At 43.3% G+C, this 21,202-nt stretch overlaps 1 protein-coding gene across 16 annotated transcripts in view; it reads right to left on the bottom strand.

The window, feature by feature from the left end:
• The window catches only part of CADPS2 (calcium dependent secretion activator 2), a 368,776-nt gene that overhangs the window by 136,315 nt on the left and 211,259 nt on the right, over window positions 1-21,202 (bottom strand). For all 16 annotated transcript variants that reach the window (XM_083463298.1, XM_083463307.1, XM_083463306.1 and 13 more), the window contains exon 9: window positions 2,010-2,076. In XM_083463298.1, the coding sequence (XP_083319424.1) occupies window positions 2,010-2,076 (67 nt within the window). The remainder of the gene's footprint in view (window positions 1-2,009; window positions 2,077-21,202) is intronic.

Raw genomic sequence — 21,202 nt, 5'->3', positions numbered from 1 at the left:
CAGCCCTGTTTAGGGAAGTTTTTAATGTTTGATGTTTTATCATGTTTTTAATATTCTGTTGGGAGTTGCCCAGAGTGGCTGGGGAGGCCCAGCCAGGTGGGTGGGGTATAAATGATATTATTATTATTATTATTATTATTATTATTATTATTATTATTATTATTTCCTTCCGTAGCAGGAAGAGGAGCCGACCACTGGAGCCATGCTGTGCTTGGCTCCACACTTTGCTTCTGCACTTTTTGGATGTTGTGGGGCTTGGCCCCTACTTCGAAAATATTTGGGGGCTGGTGCCCCTGCTTGACAATGTAAAAAGAGAGGAAAAAGTCCTTGCAAATTATTGTAGTTGTGTTAGGCATTCACAAGAAGTATCACATGGCATGCTGGGAGGGGGGAGGATAATATATTGATTTTAGCAACTAGTAAGTGGAAAGAGACTCATGATCACATCTTATCTGAGGCAAAGACCAGTATGAGATACTGATTTAGAATGTCTGCTGATGAATAACTTGGGATAAGCTAAACTAACCATGCATAAATGCTACAGTCCTTAGGCATAATTCTATTGATCTGTGTCTGTCAGAAACTGCAGGGCAGCTCACATAACTGAGATAACCAAGTGATTACTCGTGGGCAAGGGAGACTTCAAGTGTCCCAACGGTCAAAATGACAGCAAATGAATTCAAACAGCTTTCTCGAACACCATGGATCTAAATTTCAGCGGGTATGAAAAAAGAAACCACCCGCACAATATTGAAATGCACCAGCCCCAACAGAAGTTGCGAAGCAATCGCTAAGCGTATCAATGAAGGATCAATAATATCACAATGCTCATCCCTCACCACTGTGTGCTTTACCTATACTGTCAATAAAGCTGCAAGTGGCCTGTATAAGCTTATATCAATGAACAGAGCCTACAGTCTGCTGCAGTAATTGAACAGAGGTCTTTAGACAACCAAGCATTGCATCTTCCTGCGAAGTTTTTCTCAGGTACTGAAAACAAAGCCACACTCATAATGGCTCAATATGGAGGTTACTGCCTGTAAATCTTCTGACACGGGCATACTGCTCTTTTTTTTTTAATCCTTCCCCACACGAACCTGAGGCTGAGAACAAGCAGAGAGAATGTTCTGCCTCATGTCAAAGAGGAGGGGCAAAAAACTACCCTTCCCTTCCTTTAACCCCAAAGTTATTGTGGGCACTGGGCAAGGGACTCTGAAAAGCCCTGCTCTGTATCCTGAGAGCTCTGGAGAAGCCCTGTTGGACTCTGGTGGAGGAGGAGGAGGAGGAGGAGGAGGAGGAGGAGGAGAAGGAGGAGAAGGAGGAGTTTGGATTTGATATCCCGCTTTATCACTACCCGAAGGTGTCTCAAAGAGGCTAATATTCTCCTTTCCCTTCCTCCCCCACAACAAACACTCTGTGAGGTGAGTGGGGCTGAGAGACTTCAGAGAAGTGTGACTGGCCCAAGGTCACCCAGCAGCTGCATGTGGAGGAGTGGAGACGCGAACCTGGTTCCCCAGATTACGAGACTACCGCTCTTAACCACTACACCACACTGGCTTGTGGATCTCCAGATATTGTTGGACTCCCAATCTCAAAATCCCTGACCGTTCAGCTGTGCTGGGGCAGGTGGGGGAACAGCTGAACAGCTGAAAATCCCTGACCGTTCAGCTGTGCTGGGGCAGCCCTTGTCGGAACAGCCAATGGACAGGGATTATGGGATCTGTAGTCCCAGACATCTGAAGGGCTTGATGTTGTATACCCCTTGCATACATAATCACGGGGCCACTTGAAAAAGTGTTGTGAATGCTAAAGGTTTTGGTGAAACCAGGTTTTAAGAAACCAGAAGCAGTTCTATGGGCTAAATTTCACATTTCTCAACTGCAAAACTAAAAACAAACACACATGCAGCTTCAACACTGGAGCTGTTACATACACTGAAGCTTTATTGCTCCACCAATGTTCCTGGCAATACTACTATCCATATTGAACAGGTAACAAACATTACAAACCTGTACAAGAACGAAGTAGCGCTTTTTCCACCTTTTCCACACCTTCTGCCCAAGTGCATACAAATACCTGCCAAGTAAAAAAATATATATCATAATTTAAAATGTTACACTAAAATGACTCCCAATGGCATACTAGCAACACTATTTGAGCTCCTTTTGACTTAAGCACTTGATTTTTGTTTTACCCTCTATCCACCTGCCCTTAAAATTCCTGTATAATTTTCTGCATGATATGCTTACAATTTTATTTTCAACTCAAGTATGATACAGATATCATATTACTCATCTTTTCAGCAATCTTGTAAAGCAAGTCAGTATTGTCTTCCATGGGGTTAAGATTTGCTGAACATTACCTTGTTAAGTTTATTGGTGAGGCAAATTTTAAACTGGCGAGTTCTTGGCTCACCACTGTGACTTCAGTGTGGTCGGCCTTCGGGACGTTAAAATCCTACTATGTGAAGCAGACCTCCACGTGCCAAACTACAGTGGTACCTTGGGTTAAGAACTTAATTCATTCTGGAGGTCCGTTCTTAACCTGAAACTGTTCTTAACCTGTGGTACCACTTTAGCTAATGGGGCCTCCTGCTGCTGCTGCACAATTTCTGTTCTCATCCTGAAGCAAAGTTCTTAACCCAAGGTACTATTTCTGGGTTAGCGGAGTCTGTAACCTGAAGCATCTGTAGCCTGAAGCGTCTGTAACCCGAGGTACCACTGTACAGGCTGTTTGTCTGCATTGCCGACTCTAGTTTTCTGCAATTCATCTGATGTTTATTATAACAGTAGGTTTCTATTCTCCATCAAAATTTTACTCATGATGGTGCCTCTTCTAAACACTAGAAGAACACTCAATGTATTTGTAACATTTTGTATGTCAAGATGTAGTTAATTACACAAGGGGAAATAGCAGTTTGATAAGAAAGTCTACGCTGATAAAATGCTTCAAAGACCAAAAAAACACACCGTATTTTTCGCTCTATAAGACGCACCAGACCACAAGATGCACCTAGTTTTTGGAGGAGGAAAACAAGAAAACAATATTCTGAATCTCAGAAGCCAGAACAGCAAGAGGGATTGCCGCGCAGTGAAAGCAGCAATCCCTCTTGCTGTTCTGGCTTCTGGGATAGCTGCGCAGCCTGCATTCGCTCCATAACACACACACACATTTCCCCTTACTTTTTAGGAGGGGAAAAGTGAGTCTTATAGAGCAAAAAATATGGTAATTCCCTGGGGAGTACAGCAACATCTGGAGGCCACAGGTTAGCTGTGCCCCACCCCAGTTTTAAGAACCTTCCTGTAAATATTAAACACAAAGCAACCCTGCTTGTTTTTGAAAAAAGATCCTGTATTGTCATTCGAAGAGAAGCTTGCATTGCGTTAAGCTTGACCTAAGATGTACACCCAAGTCTTTCCATCTAAAGAGGCATGGAAAGAGGAGAATATGGTCCAGGTGGATTCTCTACTTTTTACACCCCTAAAAAGCTGCCACCTCTTTGCACTCAGACACTTTGAAGAATAAATCACCTATGGAAATACAAATTGCGTGCAGTGATTCATTTTCTTCATTCACGCTTGCACAGAAGGAAGTGTGTCTGTGTGCAGGCCAATATTCCAAACACACGCTCAGGCTGCAGTGCTTACAATGGTATAATGACATGACCACTCCCGTATGCAAAGCAGACCCAATGCAAATAGGATTACTACTGAACTACCTTAATGTCTCAGCTGGGTCAGAAAGTCTCATACTCTTGCTACTCAAGATGAAAGGCAGGATTTTGCTGGCTTTCAAAAAAAAGGAAGCAGCAAAGGAGCTATAGCCTGCCCGGAAGACCATTTGCTCTGAAAACCTGCCCTTTATTCCTTATATTAGCATTATTGAGATGTTTCCGGTGAAAGGAAAAGCATGCTCAGCAGAATGCAGAAGAGCTTTTTCCTTATCACAACTCAAAACACTTTCCTGGGCATATGCTAGGGAAGAGCTCTGGCAAAGGAGCAGGTGAAATCTGTGATGATCCACTGGGCAAGAGATATCGGTCACAATATTGAAATGGGAGAAACTATGAAACGTAGATTTGAAATTCACAGCATGTTATACATTGAAAGAAAAATATATGAAAATGATCTATAGATATTTATCTGCTAGCAGACTTGCAAAAATGTGTAAATCAAAATCAAATCTGTGTTGGAAATGTAAAGAAAAAGAAGGCACTTTCTACCATATGGTGGTGGTCCTGTAAGAGAACCAACGCTTTATGGGAAATGATTTGCAATGTATTGAAGAAAATGTTTAAAATAACTTTTAGTAAAAAAACCAAAGCGTTTCTTTTAGGGATAGTGAACACAGAAATTCTGAAGGCCCTTAGAAATTGGTTTATGTATGCTACAACTGCAGCCAGAATGGTATTTGCCCAGAGGAGGAAAGAGGATACTGTTCCAGCTAAGGAAGAGTGGCCGATGAAATCAATGGATTATGCTGAAATGGCAAAATTAACGGGTGTGGTAAGAAACCAAGAAGGGGGGGGGGGATTATCAAGGAGTGGGGAACATTTGTGGAATAACTGAAAAATCATTTTTTCAATTAAGTACATTAATAGAGCTAATTTAAATCAAGCAGTTAAAAGAATTATTAAGCTTAATAGTAGAATAATTAAAAAATAAAGTGGAAAAGGCAGTGTTAAAAATTTCAGTAAGAGAAGAAACCACAAAACGTTGGGAAGGGAAGTCTGATATGTATTTGCATTGGAAGTATGTGATTGGAAGGTGTGTATTTGTAGACTGAAAATAAAATTTATTTTAAAAAAGAAAAGAATGTAAGTAAAGACCTTTTGGACTGGATAAAAAAATCTATCTTAGTTCAGTATTCCATCTCCCCCAGTGGTCAACCAAATGCTGTTAGAAAGCTCACAAGTGGGACATAACCACAACATTCCTTTCATACACATGATATGAGTCCTCTGAGGCACACAGTCTTGGATAGGAAGAAATATAATTTCCAGTGACAGCCTCGTCCTTCATTGATTTATTGAAGCCCATTCTAAAGCTAGTTGCCTGAGCTGGTGGCCATCACACCATCTCAAGGTAGCAAATATGCATCGTGGGAAAAGGTTCCTCCTGTTACCTGTCTTGACTCTCCTGCCGTTCAGCTTCACAAGGTGACTGCCCTGAAATATCCTGCCAACTACGCCAATTGAAATATCCCTGCAGAGCCGGCAGAGGGTTCACAGGAGTTCGGATATGGAGGAAATTCCAAAGAAAGGAGCCCAGGCACCTTCTATCATATGTGGTGGACTTGTAAAGTAGTAAGAGAATTTTGGGAGATGATATACAATGAATTGAAAAAAAAATGTTTAAAATAACCTTTTCTAAAAACAACCCAGAAGCCTTTTTTTTTTGAATTGTAGGTGCTGAAATTCCAAGCAACCCAGAAGAGACTTTTCATGTATGCGACTACTGCTGCCCGGATACTATTAGCCCAGAGATGGAAATAAGGCACAGTCCCTACCTGAGAAGAATGGCAGATTAAACTGACGGACTATGCAGAAATGGCAAAACCGAGGGGAAGGAATAGGAATCAGGAAGGCCAAAATTTCAATAAGGAATGGGGAAAATATCTAATTTCCCTAAAACATTCATTGTAAACAATTAACATTATTACTAGGATTGGAATGAAGCTTGTAGTTAAAAGGTGGGCTATGGTTTTATCGGAGAATTAATAGCATTGGATTAACAGAGAAGGTGCATGAGAAAAAGTTAACATAAGGACCCACGAAAGGGGAGGAGGGAAGCCCAAGGGAACTTATGGAAATCGTTTAAATTTATTAAAAAAAGAAAAAGGTGCCCAAACCGCCAGAGTGATCAGGTCTAACAGCTTATTTAAAAAAGGGTACAAACTTATAGCAAAGGTCCGATGGCTCCCTCCTTGCCCCTGCTCCCAGCATTCCATGGGACAGACTCCAGAGCAAGGAGATGGCTGGTCCACACCCAACCTTTATAGGCCCAGGCAGGCTACATCGCATGATTAACACAGGTGACTGGCATTGACCCTCACAGGTGGCTGATATCCCAAACATTACCTCTCCCCTCTAGCTATACATGGAGCCTACAGCTACATCAAAGTGTATGAAACACACTTGATGTCAGGCATGGCTAATCCTCTCCTCCCCGCCGGTAGCATCAAAGGCAAGAAGAACAAGCAAGTTCGTATTTATGGGTTTTATTCAGTCATCTGGGTGCAAGGCAAAGAACCCATGTCCCCACGCAAGGGAGACGTTGCCTAAGCTGAGTCCCTCCTCTTCCGTCCCCAACAACATCCTGAGAGCCTACGGGAAATCCCAGGAGCCACACTGCTCTGCATTCTCTGCTCTTGAATGCGAAGTGATCAATGAGTTCTTGGAGAAGGAGGATCTCCCAGACTCTCCAAGGAGGTCTCTGCTGGCTGATCTCCCACTCTCTCCTCCTCCTCCACTTTCAAAAAGGTTGAAAATGCTGTAACCTTTTTCCTGCAGGGAAGGTATATATAGAGGAACACACCACCACATGCAACATTATGTGCACCGCCCTGTATTTTAAAGCAAACAGTACAAAATGGCTGCTATTTACCCAATACATCTGTATACATGTAGAACGCCTTCCGTTTGTTGAATATGGAGATGTTGGGGGTTGTGTGGTGGTGGCAGTTGTTAAGGTATAATGGAGGGTGTGGGAACTAGCAAAGAAGCTAGATTTTGCAGCTTGCAACCCCCTCCACATGTTCTTTCAAGGCCTGCAATACCCCCTTGTCTTCTACAATCCATTTAAGCTCGTCAAACTTTGATTACAAGCTCCCCAAAATGTTTGCACGCATTTCTAAATGAACAAATCTTTCTGAAATTCACATTGATTTACGGTGTAATCACAAACATGCCTACTCTGAAGTAAGTCCCACTGAATTCAAGTATGTTATAAGATTGCAGGCTTGGTCAGTATGCTTCCCCAATTCTGGAATTCTTTACCAGGTTTCAGGAAAAGCCTTGCTTCTTCCCATGCTTCCGTATTGGTTACAACAATGCAAAGGGGGAAATTAAATAACCCCCTACTCACATTGCTCAGAACTGAAGTGGAAAGGCAAAAGCTACAACAATCAGGAAATGCCATGCTAAAATCGGAGGTTTATAAAGCAGCGTGAGGCTGTTTGCAAAGGGGCTTTCAAATAGCCGCGCACTGCTTTGGCTATGCACCTTGTTCCCAGGTGTATGGAGCCAAAGTGAGCAGGACTCAACCCCACCCTCAGCTGATGAATGGGTGGCTCAGGCCCCAGAGGATTGAATCCCCAGAGGTGTCAGCTGATGGACAGGTACACAATGGACCAACGCGGACCCCCGATGGGCCAAGACTGGTTTGGGTACCAGAAGTTCCCCATCGTTCCTCTAGATCTTTGGGATGCATGATTTCCAACGCACCACCTTTCTACTTCTATTGATATTGGAGCTCCAATATCAAAAGGGCAAGGACTGAGGAGGTTTCCATGGTTGGAGGGAAGAGCCTTTTGGGTAAATAAGAAGCTGCAGTATACTGAGTCAGACCACTGGTCCACTGAGCTCAATAATGTCTACACTAGCTGACAGCAGATCTCCAGGTTTCCACACCATTTGTAGATGTTGGGGGTTGAATCTGGGATTTACTGTATATATGGAACAGTTGCTCTGTCACTGGGTTATGGTCTTAGGTGGTTGGATCCTCCCCTCTGCCCTTCGGCAGGGAAATGCAAAACATAGAGGACTGCAGCCTAATCTATGTCTAATTAATCCATTACATAATGAGCTCTCTTCTCTGCGACTTTTTGAGTGTGCAAAGTCCCCCATTTAGCACCACTGACATTTCAAAGACATTATTGAAATGTATTGTTCAAAATAACAAACGTTATAATGGGTCCTGGGTTGTTTCCCCCTGCCACATATTCCAAGTGACTATCCTTATACAATTCCCTTCTCGGATGTGCTGACTTCCACAACAAGAAAACGGTGTTTTGTGTTAAATGCAATAATCAAAATTGTTAATACAGCATGTGGAAAAGATTCTTCCCCTGCCACCTGAAGTTAAGTTCTAAAAGGAACAAAAAAATCAAAATACACAACAATGATAGTTTCTATTATCTGCCAGTATGTCAAATATGTACAGAGAGAACAAAAGTTTATGCATTAAAACCAAGCTGGGAGTTTTCACAGTTCTACATGTTGACGACAATGTCCTCATTACTAATGGCTAGCAGAATGAATAATTTGTCTATGGAATACTGGAACAATTCATTCACGTGAGATGGCTGGCTTTATGACTTTCGGAGAGATTGTTTTCTCCTTGTTTGGTTGTGTGTTTTTTTTATTCTAAGGAATGGAACAATCCCATATGCATCCTGAATACAACTTCTCTGCTTTCTATAAGGTTTTATTTATCACAATAGGGGAAAATACAACAAGGGGAAGAAGGAGGAAAAAAAATCAATACACATAGCTGTTTAGTCCGGCAAAGGGCTTTCTTAAAAAGAAACCTCAGTCAAGGTTGAAAGAGCAATTAATGCAGTCTCAAAATCTGGGCCATTCTGATAGAGTTCGGTTAACATGTGGCAGAAGTAATCATCCACTTGTGAAAATGATTTTCAGTTCATTCTCAAACACCTTTCAGACACTCATGATCCCATTTAACTGACAACAATACAGGCTATCTGTTGGCATCATTGCATTCAATGTGAGAACCAATAGGGACCAAATGCCCACAGGCACTTTCAGTCATCACGACATGTTCAGTGTTGTTGCCTAGCATAAAAGGAATCTTTCCTTGTACCACATTCCTTCTTTTATTTAACCCTACAAGATTAAGCCCCCCCTCTTTTTTTGCCTTCCATTGAGGATGAGAGAGACAACAGACTCAAGGCGACAATATGGCCTGGGTCATCAGAAGCGTAGCAGCAAACATTTCCAGATTGATTTTAGTACTTTTCTGCGCTCTTGAGAAAGAGGACTAAATACATCTTCACAACAAATAGGTGGAAGGGGGGGGGGGAAAGGGGGGAAGAATCAGCCCAAACAGCTGTTGCAATTATGTTTGCTAAGTACAAATATCTTGAGTGTCAAGAAAGCTAAACAATAATGGAGAACATTTCTATTTACTTCCAATGAACAAGATGCTTCTATCATGAATAGGAAAACTGGCATTTAAACCCCAGATATTTCTTTGATTTCCTCCCTCCCCCACTTTACTTCTACTCCTTCCTGTATATTTTGCCCATTAATACAGGCATAATGAAGGAGGCTCAAGATATTGGCTGTTGCCACAAATGTAAAGCAACAGAGATTCATCAGTTCAGTTTCTGAACAATACAGGCCAGCTGGAACTTCCAATTTTTCTGACTAAAGAAAAGTGAAGCACATCTCACATGTAAAATAAAGCACATCCTACATCTCACTGATAAAGACAACTGAAACAAATATAAGCATTACGCTGGAAGTCACTGTAAATCAGGAAAGTTTGCCTGTCAAACACAGAGTGCTTACGCAACAAATATATCACCCTCAAACAGTAGGTAGGTAGGTTTTTATAACCTAAAAGTAGAAGGTATATATGTGGTCTGTAGGTTCTCTGCAACCTTACTAAAAGGCAGCCCTGTTTAGGGAAGTTTTTAATATTTAATGCAGTATTGTTTTTAACACTCGAATGGGAGCCGCCCAGAGTGGCTGGAGAAACTCAGCCAGATGGGCAGGGTATAAATAATATTTTTATTTTTTTTAAAAAAAGGGGTTTCTTTAAAAAAGAAAAGGTGAAGCTAGAGGGTCGTCGTCCCCCCCATAAGCCAAGAAAAACTGCCCACCGGGCTTCCAAAATGTTTGCTAGACCACTGCCACGGTGGGAGTTACATCTTCAGAAACACTCCACTCTTATTCTTTACTTACTGTAGCTGCATACAGCATGGTGCTCTACCTTGTTGAAATGAAGTAGGTCAAGGCTTTTTCAGTGCCTGAAAACCACCTGGGAACCCCAGCTAAACTGCCTTGCATTTTATGATGGAATAAACATGGGCCATAAATGAAAATAAACGAATCTATTAAATCACCTTTGCAGACCACTTTCTGCAAACAAGGGGATTCAATACCTTTAAGTTAAAAAAAAATCCTAAAGAGAAAACAAAATCATATTATTTATGCCACCTTTTTCTTAGATAATTAGTGGTCACTTCTCGCCTCCTGTATCAAGACGTTTCTCTTCCTTCTGAATGCATGCTTACAAAATCAGAAATTATGCAGGAACCCTTTTATAATTTCCAACAAAAGTCCCAAAGCAGTCACAACCTGATCTTGATCCAAGCAGCTGTTCTATCAGAGCAATCCTATTCACGTCCTCCTCAAAAGTAAGTAAATTCAGTTCAATGGGACTTCAACCCAGGATTGCAGTCTAAATAATCATTCTAAATCCAATACAAGAAAAAGAAAGAAAGTGAACAGATTCCTTTAAAAAACACCTGCATTTAAACATTATTCTTAATATATGCTTGCATAGAAATAGAGATAAATACATCAGATGTTTTGTTGTTTAGTCGTTAAGTCGTTTCCGACTCTTCGTGACCCCAGGGACCAGAGCACGCCAGGCACTTCTGTCTTCCACTGCCTCCCACAGTTTGGTCAAACTCATGCTGGTATCTTCGAGAATACTGTCCAACCATCTCGTACTCTGTCGTCCCCTTCTCCTTGTGCCCTCCATCTTTCCCAACATCAGGGTCTTTTCCAGGGAGTCTTCTCTTCTCATGAGGTGGCCACAGTATTGGAGCCTCAGCTTCAGGATCTGTCCTTCCAGTGAGCACTCAGGACTGATTTCCTTTAGAATGGAGAGGTTTGATCTTCTTGCAGTCCATGGGACTCTCAAGACTCTCCTCCAGCACCATAATTCAAAAGCATCAATTATTCGGCGATTCAGATAAATTAGCCTAAATGTCAAGCCACCCTCCCCATTTTTTTTTTTTTTTGAAAGGACTGAAGAAAAATAAAGAAAAATGGGGAAGGAGCAAAACAACAGACTCTGAAATGGTTCCTTTCAAAAGTGGAACAAAAGTGGAAACCATGTCAGATGGGTAGGGTATAAATAAAAAATAAAAAATTAACCTTTAGCCACATAACTGTTCTATTAGATAATATGTCGTGCCTCTTTTTTCACTTACATATTTTTATTCTGACCATCTACCTTCACCAACACGCAAAAAAGCGAAATCAGCACATGCTCTCAAGAAATGTTCATTCAGGAGGCCCACACTTCTATTATTTTGAAAGTTACATGTAAGACAAATAATTGACTCCTGGTAGCCTTTCGTAACACAGCCTTTTTGCAGGGACACTCAATAGCGCAGGTAAACTCAGCCATTGCTTTGTGATGCTTTCTAGCAACCTTACTTGGAAGTACAATAGGTTTTGAGCTTAACACTGTAAAATTGAGGGCCTAGGGTTGAGCTCCAGTGCCAGGAGAAGAGATGATTGTCACCCAGTACGACAGATCACAGGATCAGTTCCCTTGGATTAAAAGGGGAGGGGGGCCGCAGGTCATAAGGCTTCATTACCCTGCAGTTCCCCAGTAACTAGGATGCAATTGTGGATATGTAGTACACATGTACTACTATAAGAAAGCCAAAACCATCTTTCTCCAGTGATAATTTCTCTTATGCACTATTAGGAAAGGGAAAACATTTCCATTTCAGTTTCTCACCTTTCCAATCTTATTAAGTTCTCCAGATTTCCATATCAGCTAGTAATTTTTAAAAAAATGTCCTTATGAAAATTCAGTGGTATTTGACTGCAAATTTCTCCTTAAAAATATACCTTTTGTAGGCATATTTCTTCTAACATTTCTGGATCCTATTTTCACCAGCATATGTATTTTCGTAAGCACTGCTTGGGCTGGAGAACTGTGTTTCCAAATTTACCTTGTTTAGGGAAATGTTTAGTGTTTGATGTTTTATCGTGTTTTTAATATTCTGTGGGGAGCTGCCCAGAGTGGCTGGGGAAACCCAGCCAAATGGGCAGGGTATAAATAATAAAATATAATAATAATAATAATAATAATAATAATAATAATAATAATAATAATAATAATACAGTGGTACCTCGGGTAGTGAACTTAATACATTCCGGAGGTCCGTTCTTAACCTGAAACTGTTCTTAACCTGAGTGATTTCTGTTCTCAATCTGAGGTAAAGTTCTTAACCTGAGGTACTACTTCCGGGTTAATGGAGTTTGTAACCCGAAGTGTTTGAACCCGAGGTGTTTATAACCCGAGGTACTACTGTAAAAATAAATAACAATAACAATAATAATAATAATAGTAGTAATAATAATAATAATAATAATAATAATAATAATAATAATGAACTGAAGTATACATGGCTATTTTTATTTATCTGGGTACATTTGAAATCTAGCCTTTCCTTCAGGGAACATGGAGCAGCAGTTCTTATCATTGTCACCACCATCATTTTAATTTATTACCAGCCTTTCACCCTGAGGTTCCAGGGTGGTTGCAACTATTTAAAATACAGCATTTTCATGGAATCATAGAACTGCAGAGTTGGCCATCTAGTCTAACCCCCTGCAATGCAGGAATTAAAACCAGTCCTTAAAACTTACATGGTGTGCCCAAGAGTCCAAACATTGTCCTCACATCAGCTGAGAGAGTATGGCTGGTCCAGCCCAGCTCACTCCCTGAACTTCATGGTGACATCTCTGCACTCTTAGACCAAAATTACAACCACTGCACCTTACTGGTTTTCAACCTGTTCCACAGCTACAGCCATGAAACAATTTAGCATATACCCCATAATTTATGAACCAAGCTATTTGCGGTATCTTGTAATTATACTTGTAATCACTCATAATCACATTTCTTCTTCTTCTTCTCCTTCTTTTTAAACAAAAGCTGCCAAAGAAATTAATTTAACAAAAATATTTTAAAACACTGCCAGAGGTTTGGAACTCATCAAGGAAACGAGAAAGTTTCAAGTCAACACACTTATTAGTTGTTTAATAGCAAAGCTACACTGGGAGGTTAATGGAGGGCCTTGCAAATTAATTATCACACCCCAATGGTGGAGAAGCGACCTCAGCTTCATAGGTACACAGATCCAACACACGAGTAATCACATTGTATTTCCAAGAGTACAGGGCAAGCCTGAATGGCACCCACAGCTAACCTCCTTTGACAGCAGCACATATTCATTAAAACCATAAATTCCACTTGAAAACAACCAGCCTGTCCCAAAACACGAACAAGAGGTTCTTAAGACAATATGAATGCCTTGATTTGCTCTGTTCCTCAGCCTGCTGCTGCCCCAAATCCCATCAGCCCCAGTCAGCAAGGACAATGATCAGGGATGAAATGAACTATAGTCCAAAACATCTGGCGAGCATCAGGTTGGGGAAGGAATTTATGCCGTGGGTAATGGGACACACGGGATGCAGGTGGCGCTGTGGGTTAAACCACAGAGCCTAGGACTTGCCGATCAGAAGGTAGGCGGTTCAAATCCCCGTGATGGGGTGAGCTCCCGTTGCTGGGTCCCTGCTCCTGCCCACCTAGCAGTTCAAAAGCATGTCAAAAGTAGATAAATAGGTACCACTCCGGTGGGAAGGTAAACGGCATTTCCGTGCGCTGCTCTGGTTCGCCAGACGTGGCTTAGTCATGCTGGCCACATGACCCAGAAGCTGTACGCCGGCTCCCTCGGCCAATAAAGCGAGATGAGCACCACAACCCCAGAGTCGGCCACGACTGGACCTAATGGTCAGGGGTCCCTTTACCTTTTAATGGGACACACACAGCAGCTTGCATTAACTTGTGTCTCAAGCTGTTTTTGGTCGACAATTCCCATCATCCTTAGCTAGCAGGACCAGTGGTGAGGGATGATGTGGAAAAGCAGTTCGAGACCTAAGTTTGGGAAACCCTGCTAGATTAAGCAGTACGCATTTCCCCTCCACTGGGCTGCCACTGACATAAAAACACAGCAGAAAGGTGACTGATAAATTCAAAACCATCTAAATCCACACAGAGGCAACCACAGAGTTGTACAGTAATCTTGTAATTGCACTTTGAGCACAGTTAGGAGGCACTTCAGTGGCTGCTTGCATTGGGTATAATCCAATTTAAGTCAATGAGGCTACACGAGTGTTAAGTGGGCTTTAGATGACCTTCTTAGAAACTCTCAGATGCTGTTTGTCAGACTACTGAGTCAACAAACATCAAGCCGGTGTTACATATTTATATATATATATCTGTTTTTGTGTGTGTATACACACATACAAGGTAGACTCACATTCTGCATTCCACTGCGCAGTCCATCTAAAGTAGCTACAAAACGGGACGATAAAAACTGATAGGGTTCCCTGTTTAGGGAAGATTTTAATGACTGATGTTTTAATGTGTTTCTAAGCTTCTGTTGGAAGCCATCCAGAGTGGCTGGGGAAAGCCAGCCAGATGGGCAGGGTAGAAATAAATAATAATAATAATAATAATAATAATAATAATAATAATAATAATAATAATAATAATAATATTTCACTCAAGCAAAACAGTTTAAGAGAAACTGCTCCTAATTTCTCATATGGATAAAATGTTTCGCAAACACGAATGATCACTAGTGAGGCTTTAAAAACTTCTGAAATTGCCTATGAGTTCTACTGATCCTGATCCAGAAAACAGATTCTATAATAATAATATATATATATTTAAAATCTGGGATCCAATTCAAGGTAGCGCTAAAGAGATTGATCAGTATGTGCAAGCTTTTCTGCTTGTCTATCCAAACCACATTTCTCCCCCTGTCTTCTGTGGGCTCTCAGATTTGGGAGCATGTTTGCTGGCTTCTACCTGCAGAAAACATTGGTGGAATCTAGACCCTGCTCTGTGCTGGAATTCAATAAATCCATTATTGCACATTGTATGGCTCATGCTGGGATTGCACAGAACCCAAGTATCCATATTGCTTGAGACAGATATCTGAGCTTCTTACTGTGCTCTTTTTTTGCGGGGGAGAAGCAACTATTGTAGGATGTGTAATACTTGGTTGCATCAGGTGTGAAAACATAGCGGAATGTTCCTGGTTTGTTCCTGGATTCTGCAAGCACGGTGGATCCTGGTTAGGCCACGATAGACTTTGCTGTAGCACTTTGAACTTACAAAACTGTACAAGCAAAATCGCAGCAGCAGCAGCAGCAACAACAACAGTCACTAAAAGCTTTAAACCCTATTATTGAAAGAACTGCCCCCACTTCCAATTACCCGTGGGTGGTCTAAACACTCTCAGGCTGATTTAGAATGTCATTACATCGACTCCGTATCGTTTGGCATAGAGTATCCTGGGGCAATTTTTACATGGTGTTTAATATATAGGATACCACACTGATTGCTCCATGAGTCGGCTGCTCAGCTTTGGAGTGAATTTAGCAGCTTGTCGGCGTACTCCCTTGACCGACTCCTTGGCTCATCACGATCGATTGCGCACTTTGTAAAATAGGCTCCAGGAATCTCTACATGAGGTTCTCCAGAGATCCCCCCCCCCCGAAACTGAGGACCTGAAGGACCCTTTATACAAGTATACTGTCTTAACAGCTTCCTGAAACCAAATTCCATGAGTGACACAGCCACCAAAGGCGTAGGACTAAATCTACAAAAGCATGAGTACCACACTGGTTGTGGCGTTCTGAAAACATTTGTGTCATTGCTAGTGGAAGAGTGCAGCCCTCTAACAGGAAGGTTCCAACAGAGATTCACATGCTTGTGCCAGCAGAACACATGCTATACCAGTGGCACTGGCTCCCGGTGTAGTACTGGATCATGTTTAAGGTGCTGGTTTTAACCTTTAAAGCCCTATACAGCCTAGGACCCTCGTACCTACGGGGGCGCCTCTCCTGGTATGTCCCACGGAGGACCTTACGGTCTTCAAATAAAAACATCTTGGAGATCCCGGGCCACAGGGAGGTTAGGCTGGCCTCAACCAGAGCCAGGGCTTTTTCGGCCGTGGTCCCGATCTGGTGGAACGCTCTGTCACAAAAGACTAGGGCCCTGCAGGACTTGACATCTTTCTGCAGGGCCTGCAAGACGGAGCCGTTCCACCAGGCCTTTGGCCAAGGCACAGTTTGACCCCCTCCTTCGGTAATCCTCACAGAACTCTAGCTCAACGGTTGCCATTAATTTGACTCTGAATTGATTTTAGAATGAATTGATTTTAGAATGTATTTCAATTAATTGATTTTGATTTTATGTAAACTGTTATTTTTACTGTCGTTAGCCGCTCTGAGCCCGGTTTCAGCTGGGGAGGATGGGATATAAATTATTATTATTATTATTATTATTATTATTATTATTATTATTATTATTTAGTTACACAGTGGTACCTTGGTTTACGAACAGTCCTATTTGTGGAGCACCCTGCAAATGCCACTGTGTGGGGTGTTTGTGCACATGAAATGCCCCCCCAACTTGAAGATAGACTAAAGCAGCCTTTCTCAACCTGTGGGTCCCCAGATGTTGTTGAACTACAACTCCCATCACCCCACGCTAGCAAGGCCAGAGCTCAGGGATGATGGGAGCTGTAGTCCAACAACATCTGGGGACCCACAGGTTGAGAACCACTGGACTAAAGGATACCTTGCCAAGGCCTAAATCTGCCATCCGAGGCCCTAAGGGGCCTCACCGCCAAGAAACCCACAGCTGAAGAACAAACGCCTGTCCGCCCAATCTTTAAGGCCTTGGTGCAGGTCATGCAGCCAAAGCTCAATCCCCAGGGAGGTCAAATGTACCCCGTCAGCCCTAAAAAGACCGCCCTTATCCACTCTGATGGTGGGATATGGAATAGAGAGTCCGTCCATTTGTCGCATGGTGTGGCGCATGGCCCTGTCGACTTTTTGCACCGCATAATTAATGCGAGAGGGCCTGTCAATCCCTCTCCAGCATAGGAGATTGGACCAGCAGATGGTCATTGCCAGGTAAATGGCCTGCAGCCAGGGTCAGGGCAATGCCTTTCCACCCCCACCAAATCGTTCTCTCCCAGGTGCAGAACCAAAACTTTTGGGGGTCTGGTTTGTGAACTTTATCTCGGTCTAAGAACAGAGGCCGAACGGTGCAAGGGCACCGGTGGTGGGAGGCCTTATTAGGGAAAGCGCGCCTCGGTTTAAGAAAGGATTTGGTTTAAGAACGGACTTCAGGAACGGATTAAGTTTGTAAACCAAGGTACCACTGTAGTTCATTTCATTCCTGCGCAAAACTTTTCTAGCACAAGGTGACATCTTCTGCATCTCCTGGGCTTTAACTGTCTTGCAGTTGAGCTTCTTCAATTTTGTCCCTGCTGGTGCCCAGAGCTTAAGTATTTCCTCTTCGCTTCCACCTCCCACAAGGAGGTAGGCAAACCACGAAGAGTCGTCTACACCCACAACCGTGGTTTCTTCACCCTAACAAGTCACGATCGCAAAGCCAAGAACAAATGATGGTTTCGAGTTGGCTTGCTATGAGCAAAACAAACCATCATCCTGGCCTGGTTCAGACATCGTGCTAAGCTAGCCTCTTCATGGTTTCTTTCATGGTAGGGAGGAGTGAAGAAGATGCATTTGGGCTCAGTATGGCTTAATAAATCAGAGTTTATGGGCTTAGCGTTACATGCAAATGAGACAAATAACTACCCCATGTGGACTCTTGACAGGGAAAGGCAATCCTATTTGCCAAATATACCTGCACGATGAAGCTGGATTCAGACTCCTCTATGTGTCAGATTGGGGACTCAGGTGGCGCTGTGGGTTAAACCACAGAGACTAGGACTTGCCGATCAGAAGGTCAGCGGTTTGAATCCCCGCAACAGGATGAACTCCCGTTGCTCGGTCCCTGCTCCTGCCAACCTAGCAGTTCGAAAGCACGTCAAAGTGCAAGTAGATAAATAGGTACCGCTCCAGCAGGAAGGTAAACGGCGTTTCCGTGTGCTGCTCTGGTTTGCCAGAAGTGGCTTAGTCATGCTGGCCACATGACCCAGAAGCTGTACGCCGGCTCCCTCGGCCAATAAAGCGAGATGAGCACCGCAACCCCAGAGTTGGTCACGACTGGACCTAATGGTCAGGGGTCCCTTTACCCTTTACCTTTACCTATGTGTCAGATTGACATTTTTATGTTCTTTTGATTTAGACTTCTAAAAACTCCTTACATATATACACCTAAAATGCATTAAGGGGGGTTGGCACTGTAAGTTTATCAACCTGAAGTCTGTGTGACTTGCCTCTGAACAGACATAGCTGAGGTCTGATCACTGAAGGATATAACCCAAAAAGTTATGAACACCTAATATCAAAGACTGCAACGTCTTGCATGTAGCACACTCTTCAAAATGAAAGCAGAAATACATTTTAAGGCAGGAAATAGTGTCTGTCGTCATTCCTCCAAAACAAAATAGAATGGGCACCCAACATGATATAGTTTGCATATAACTAAGCTTTGGAAACAAAAAATTGAGTTTGCCACTAGAAAATGAAACCCAAACGCTTTTCACATTGCCCATTTTACATTTTGAACTTCAAGTTCACCTGTAGGCTTAACAGTTTCTTAGCTTTCCTTTAAACCATGGTGCCCTCTTGTGGCCAATGCTGTTTAATACAGAGGACCAGAAGCCACTTGTATTAGTTTTAGATAGCTCATATACTGCTCACCAGACGACAGCGGATTAATAACAAAGATTGTGCATGAACTGCATCCTGGTATCACAAATGCCAATATAATCAAAGTTGCCTTTTGAAAGCACTTTAACACTGCCTTTTATAAGCAAGTGTGTAGCTGAACACGTATTGTACTGTACACAGTACTACCTTAAGGGTGGAAAAAAATAAGTCGCTGGACAGAAGGAACTGTCTGTAAAATGGAAATTTCAGCCAATATCAACGTGTTAGGAAAGTCACATATATTAATGAAGGCTGTGGAGAAGTTAGAGGTTGGGGACCCTCCAAGATAAACATTCTTAAAAGGAGGAAAATTTTCACCTGCAGGCAAAAGTTCATCGAGATGGGGGGGGGGGGAGAGAGAGAGAGAGAGAGAGCGCTTGGCACATGGAAATTCTGCACGTCAGAGAAAAGGACAGGATAGACCCTTGTCTCTCGGACATGCTAATTTTCTATGTGCAGGGTGTGTTCCCTCCCCCTTACAGAACACCTGCCTACCTGCAAGTCTGAAATGGTACAGCCCAAAGATTCACCACTTAAGTAAGAATGAGTCTTATTACAATTAGCCCTGTGATCCTTTCCCCTGAGGGATTTCTATAACCAAATATCACACCTGTGTGTGGCTTCAGGCTGAGGAGAGGGGTGACTGGGAGAGAGGACGCTCCTGCTCCAAATAATTCCTTACTAGCCATTTCCGCACTAAAAATCTACTCCCTCAACAGCTTTTCACCTTGCTAAATATAGCAGAACAGGGACTGTGCAGTTATTGAGAGTCATGCCTTTCTTTCTGTGGTATGAACATTCTGCAAAATACAGCCTCATAACCCAAGGGAGACTGGTCTAGCTTCTTCTCTGTACGGCAATGCCTATATAGCAAGAGTCATTAACTTCCATTGGGGCCATTAACGTACCTTGATGGCTCCCTTCACGATGGAGAATTGAAGCTCCCTTCCTCACATGTCATCCTGAAGTGTGTGGCTCCCAGACCCTTCCCCAACTTCACATTGAACATCTGTGCACATTCCTGACAGCACAGGCTTCTCAGTCTCATGGAAATCTGTGACCCTGTTACCTTGCAATGCCAAGCCAAACTAAACCATGGCTTAGCAGGAATGTGTGGGCTCCCAGATAAGAGAGTGTGGCTGTTCTGCTCTACTTCTGGGTCCTGTTACTGCTGTGCTGCTAAGTGATGGTTTGTCTCACTCCAGACCAACCACGAGCATAAGGCTTGTTCTCGGTTTGCAGCCCATGATTTGTCTGGAGAAGGTGCAGAGCAACAGCAGGACCAGTGAAGGAGCAAAGTGGCCGTGATTTCCTGTTTGGGAGAGTGCACACTTGCGCTAAGCCAGGGGTCAGCAAACGTTTTCATCAGGGGGCCGGTCCACTGTCCCTCAGACCTTGTGGGGGGTCAGACTATATTTTGAAAAATATTAATACCCTGCAAGCCGGTCCTGCAGCTGCCTCCAGACCTGCAGGAGGAACACACTCTGCACGCGCTCAGGAGCGCATCTCGGTGTCTCCGCTCACTGGCGTTGTTGGCGAGCAGCAGCTGTTCCATCAGCCCATCCCCATGGAGATCCCAGGCGGCATGCAGAACACGCTGCCGCCCGTCGTCCAAGGCCAGGTCGGCGAGCAGGTGGTGCACAGATAGCCCTCCAGCGTGGCTGCCGAGTGTGCCACCAGCAGCAGTGCCAAGCCAGGCACCAGGCACAGGGCCAGCAGGTGCGCCAAGCTCTGGCTGAAGCCCGACGATGCGCCCGTCACGATGCCCATGGCGTGGTCCAGACCCACCACCTGCCCCTCTGTCCATGGCCGCTGCCAGGTTTACCTCAGCACGTGGGCAATGTGGCTTCGGATTGACTGCAGGAACTTCCTGCAGCCAATCAGAAGCCACGCCAGCGTCACCACCTGCCCAGAGCCGTCCGCAGCTTTGGATTGGCTGCAGGAAGCTCCTGCAGCCAATCCGAAGTCGTGTCAGTGTCGCGGAAGTCAGTCCCCGCGCAGGGACTGACCGAGAGGGTGCCAGGGTCTGCGGGCCGGTTTTACGAGCCTGGGGGGGGCCACATCCGGCCCCTCGGTCATAGTTTGCCGACCCCTGCACTAGGCCATAGTTTGGTGTAGTATTACACGCTAACCAAGTCTTTTTGTGTAGGCTTTGTCTCTGCCCACATCCACTATCAATGTGAAGACAAGTGGACTAGCATTTCACGCCTGAATTTAAGGGACTGCTATATTTTCATCACAAAATTTAATTAGCGTTAAAAATATGCACCACTAGCTTCAGGAATGGTGCTAAGGAACATAGAAATTCAAACTGCACTACTGTTCTGGATTACGCCTTGACTTTTTCTGTCTCTGTTCATTCAGAAAGTTAAGAACATTCCGCCTTCAAATTCCCTGATCAGAAACAGAGAAGTTCTGTTGGTCCTGATAGTAATACATAGAACATATCATGTTACAATTTGATAAAACGACAGAACGGCCAAAGCCTTGGAAGTGTGCCGC

Source organism: Podarcis liolepis, assembly GCF_965112155.1.
Source record: "Podarcis liolepis genome assembly, chromosome: 10".
NCBI lineage: Eukaryota > Metazoa > Chordata > Lepidosauria > Squamata > Lacertidae > Podarcis > Podarcis liolepis.
The sequence above is the reverse complement of the archived record's forward strand: the minus strand, read 5'-3'. Positions and strand labels throughout refer to the sequence as shown.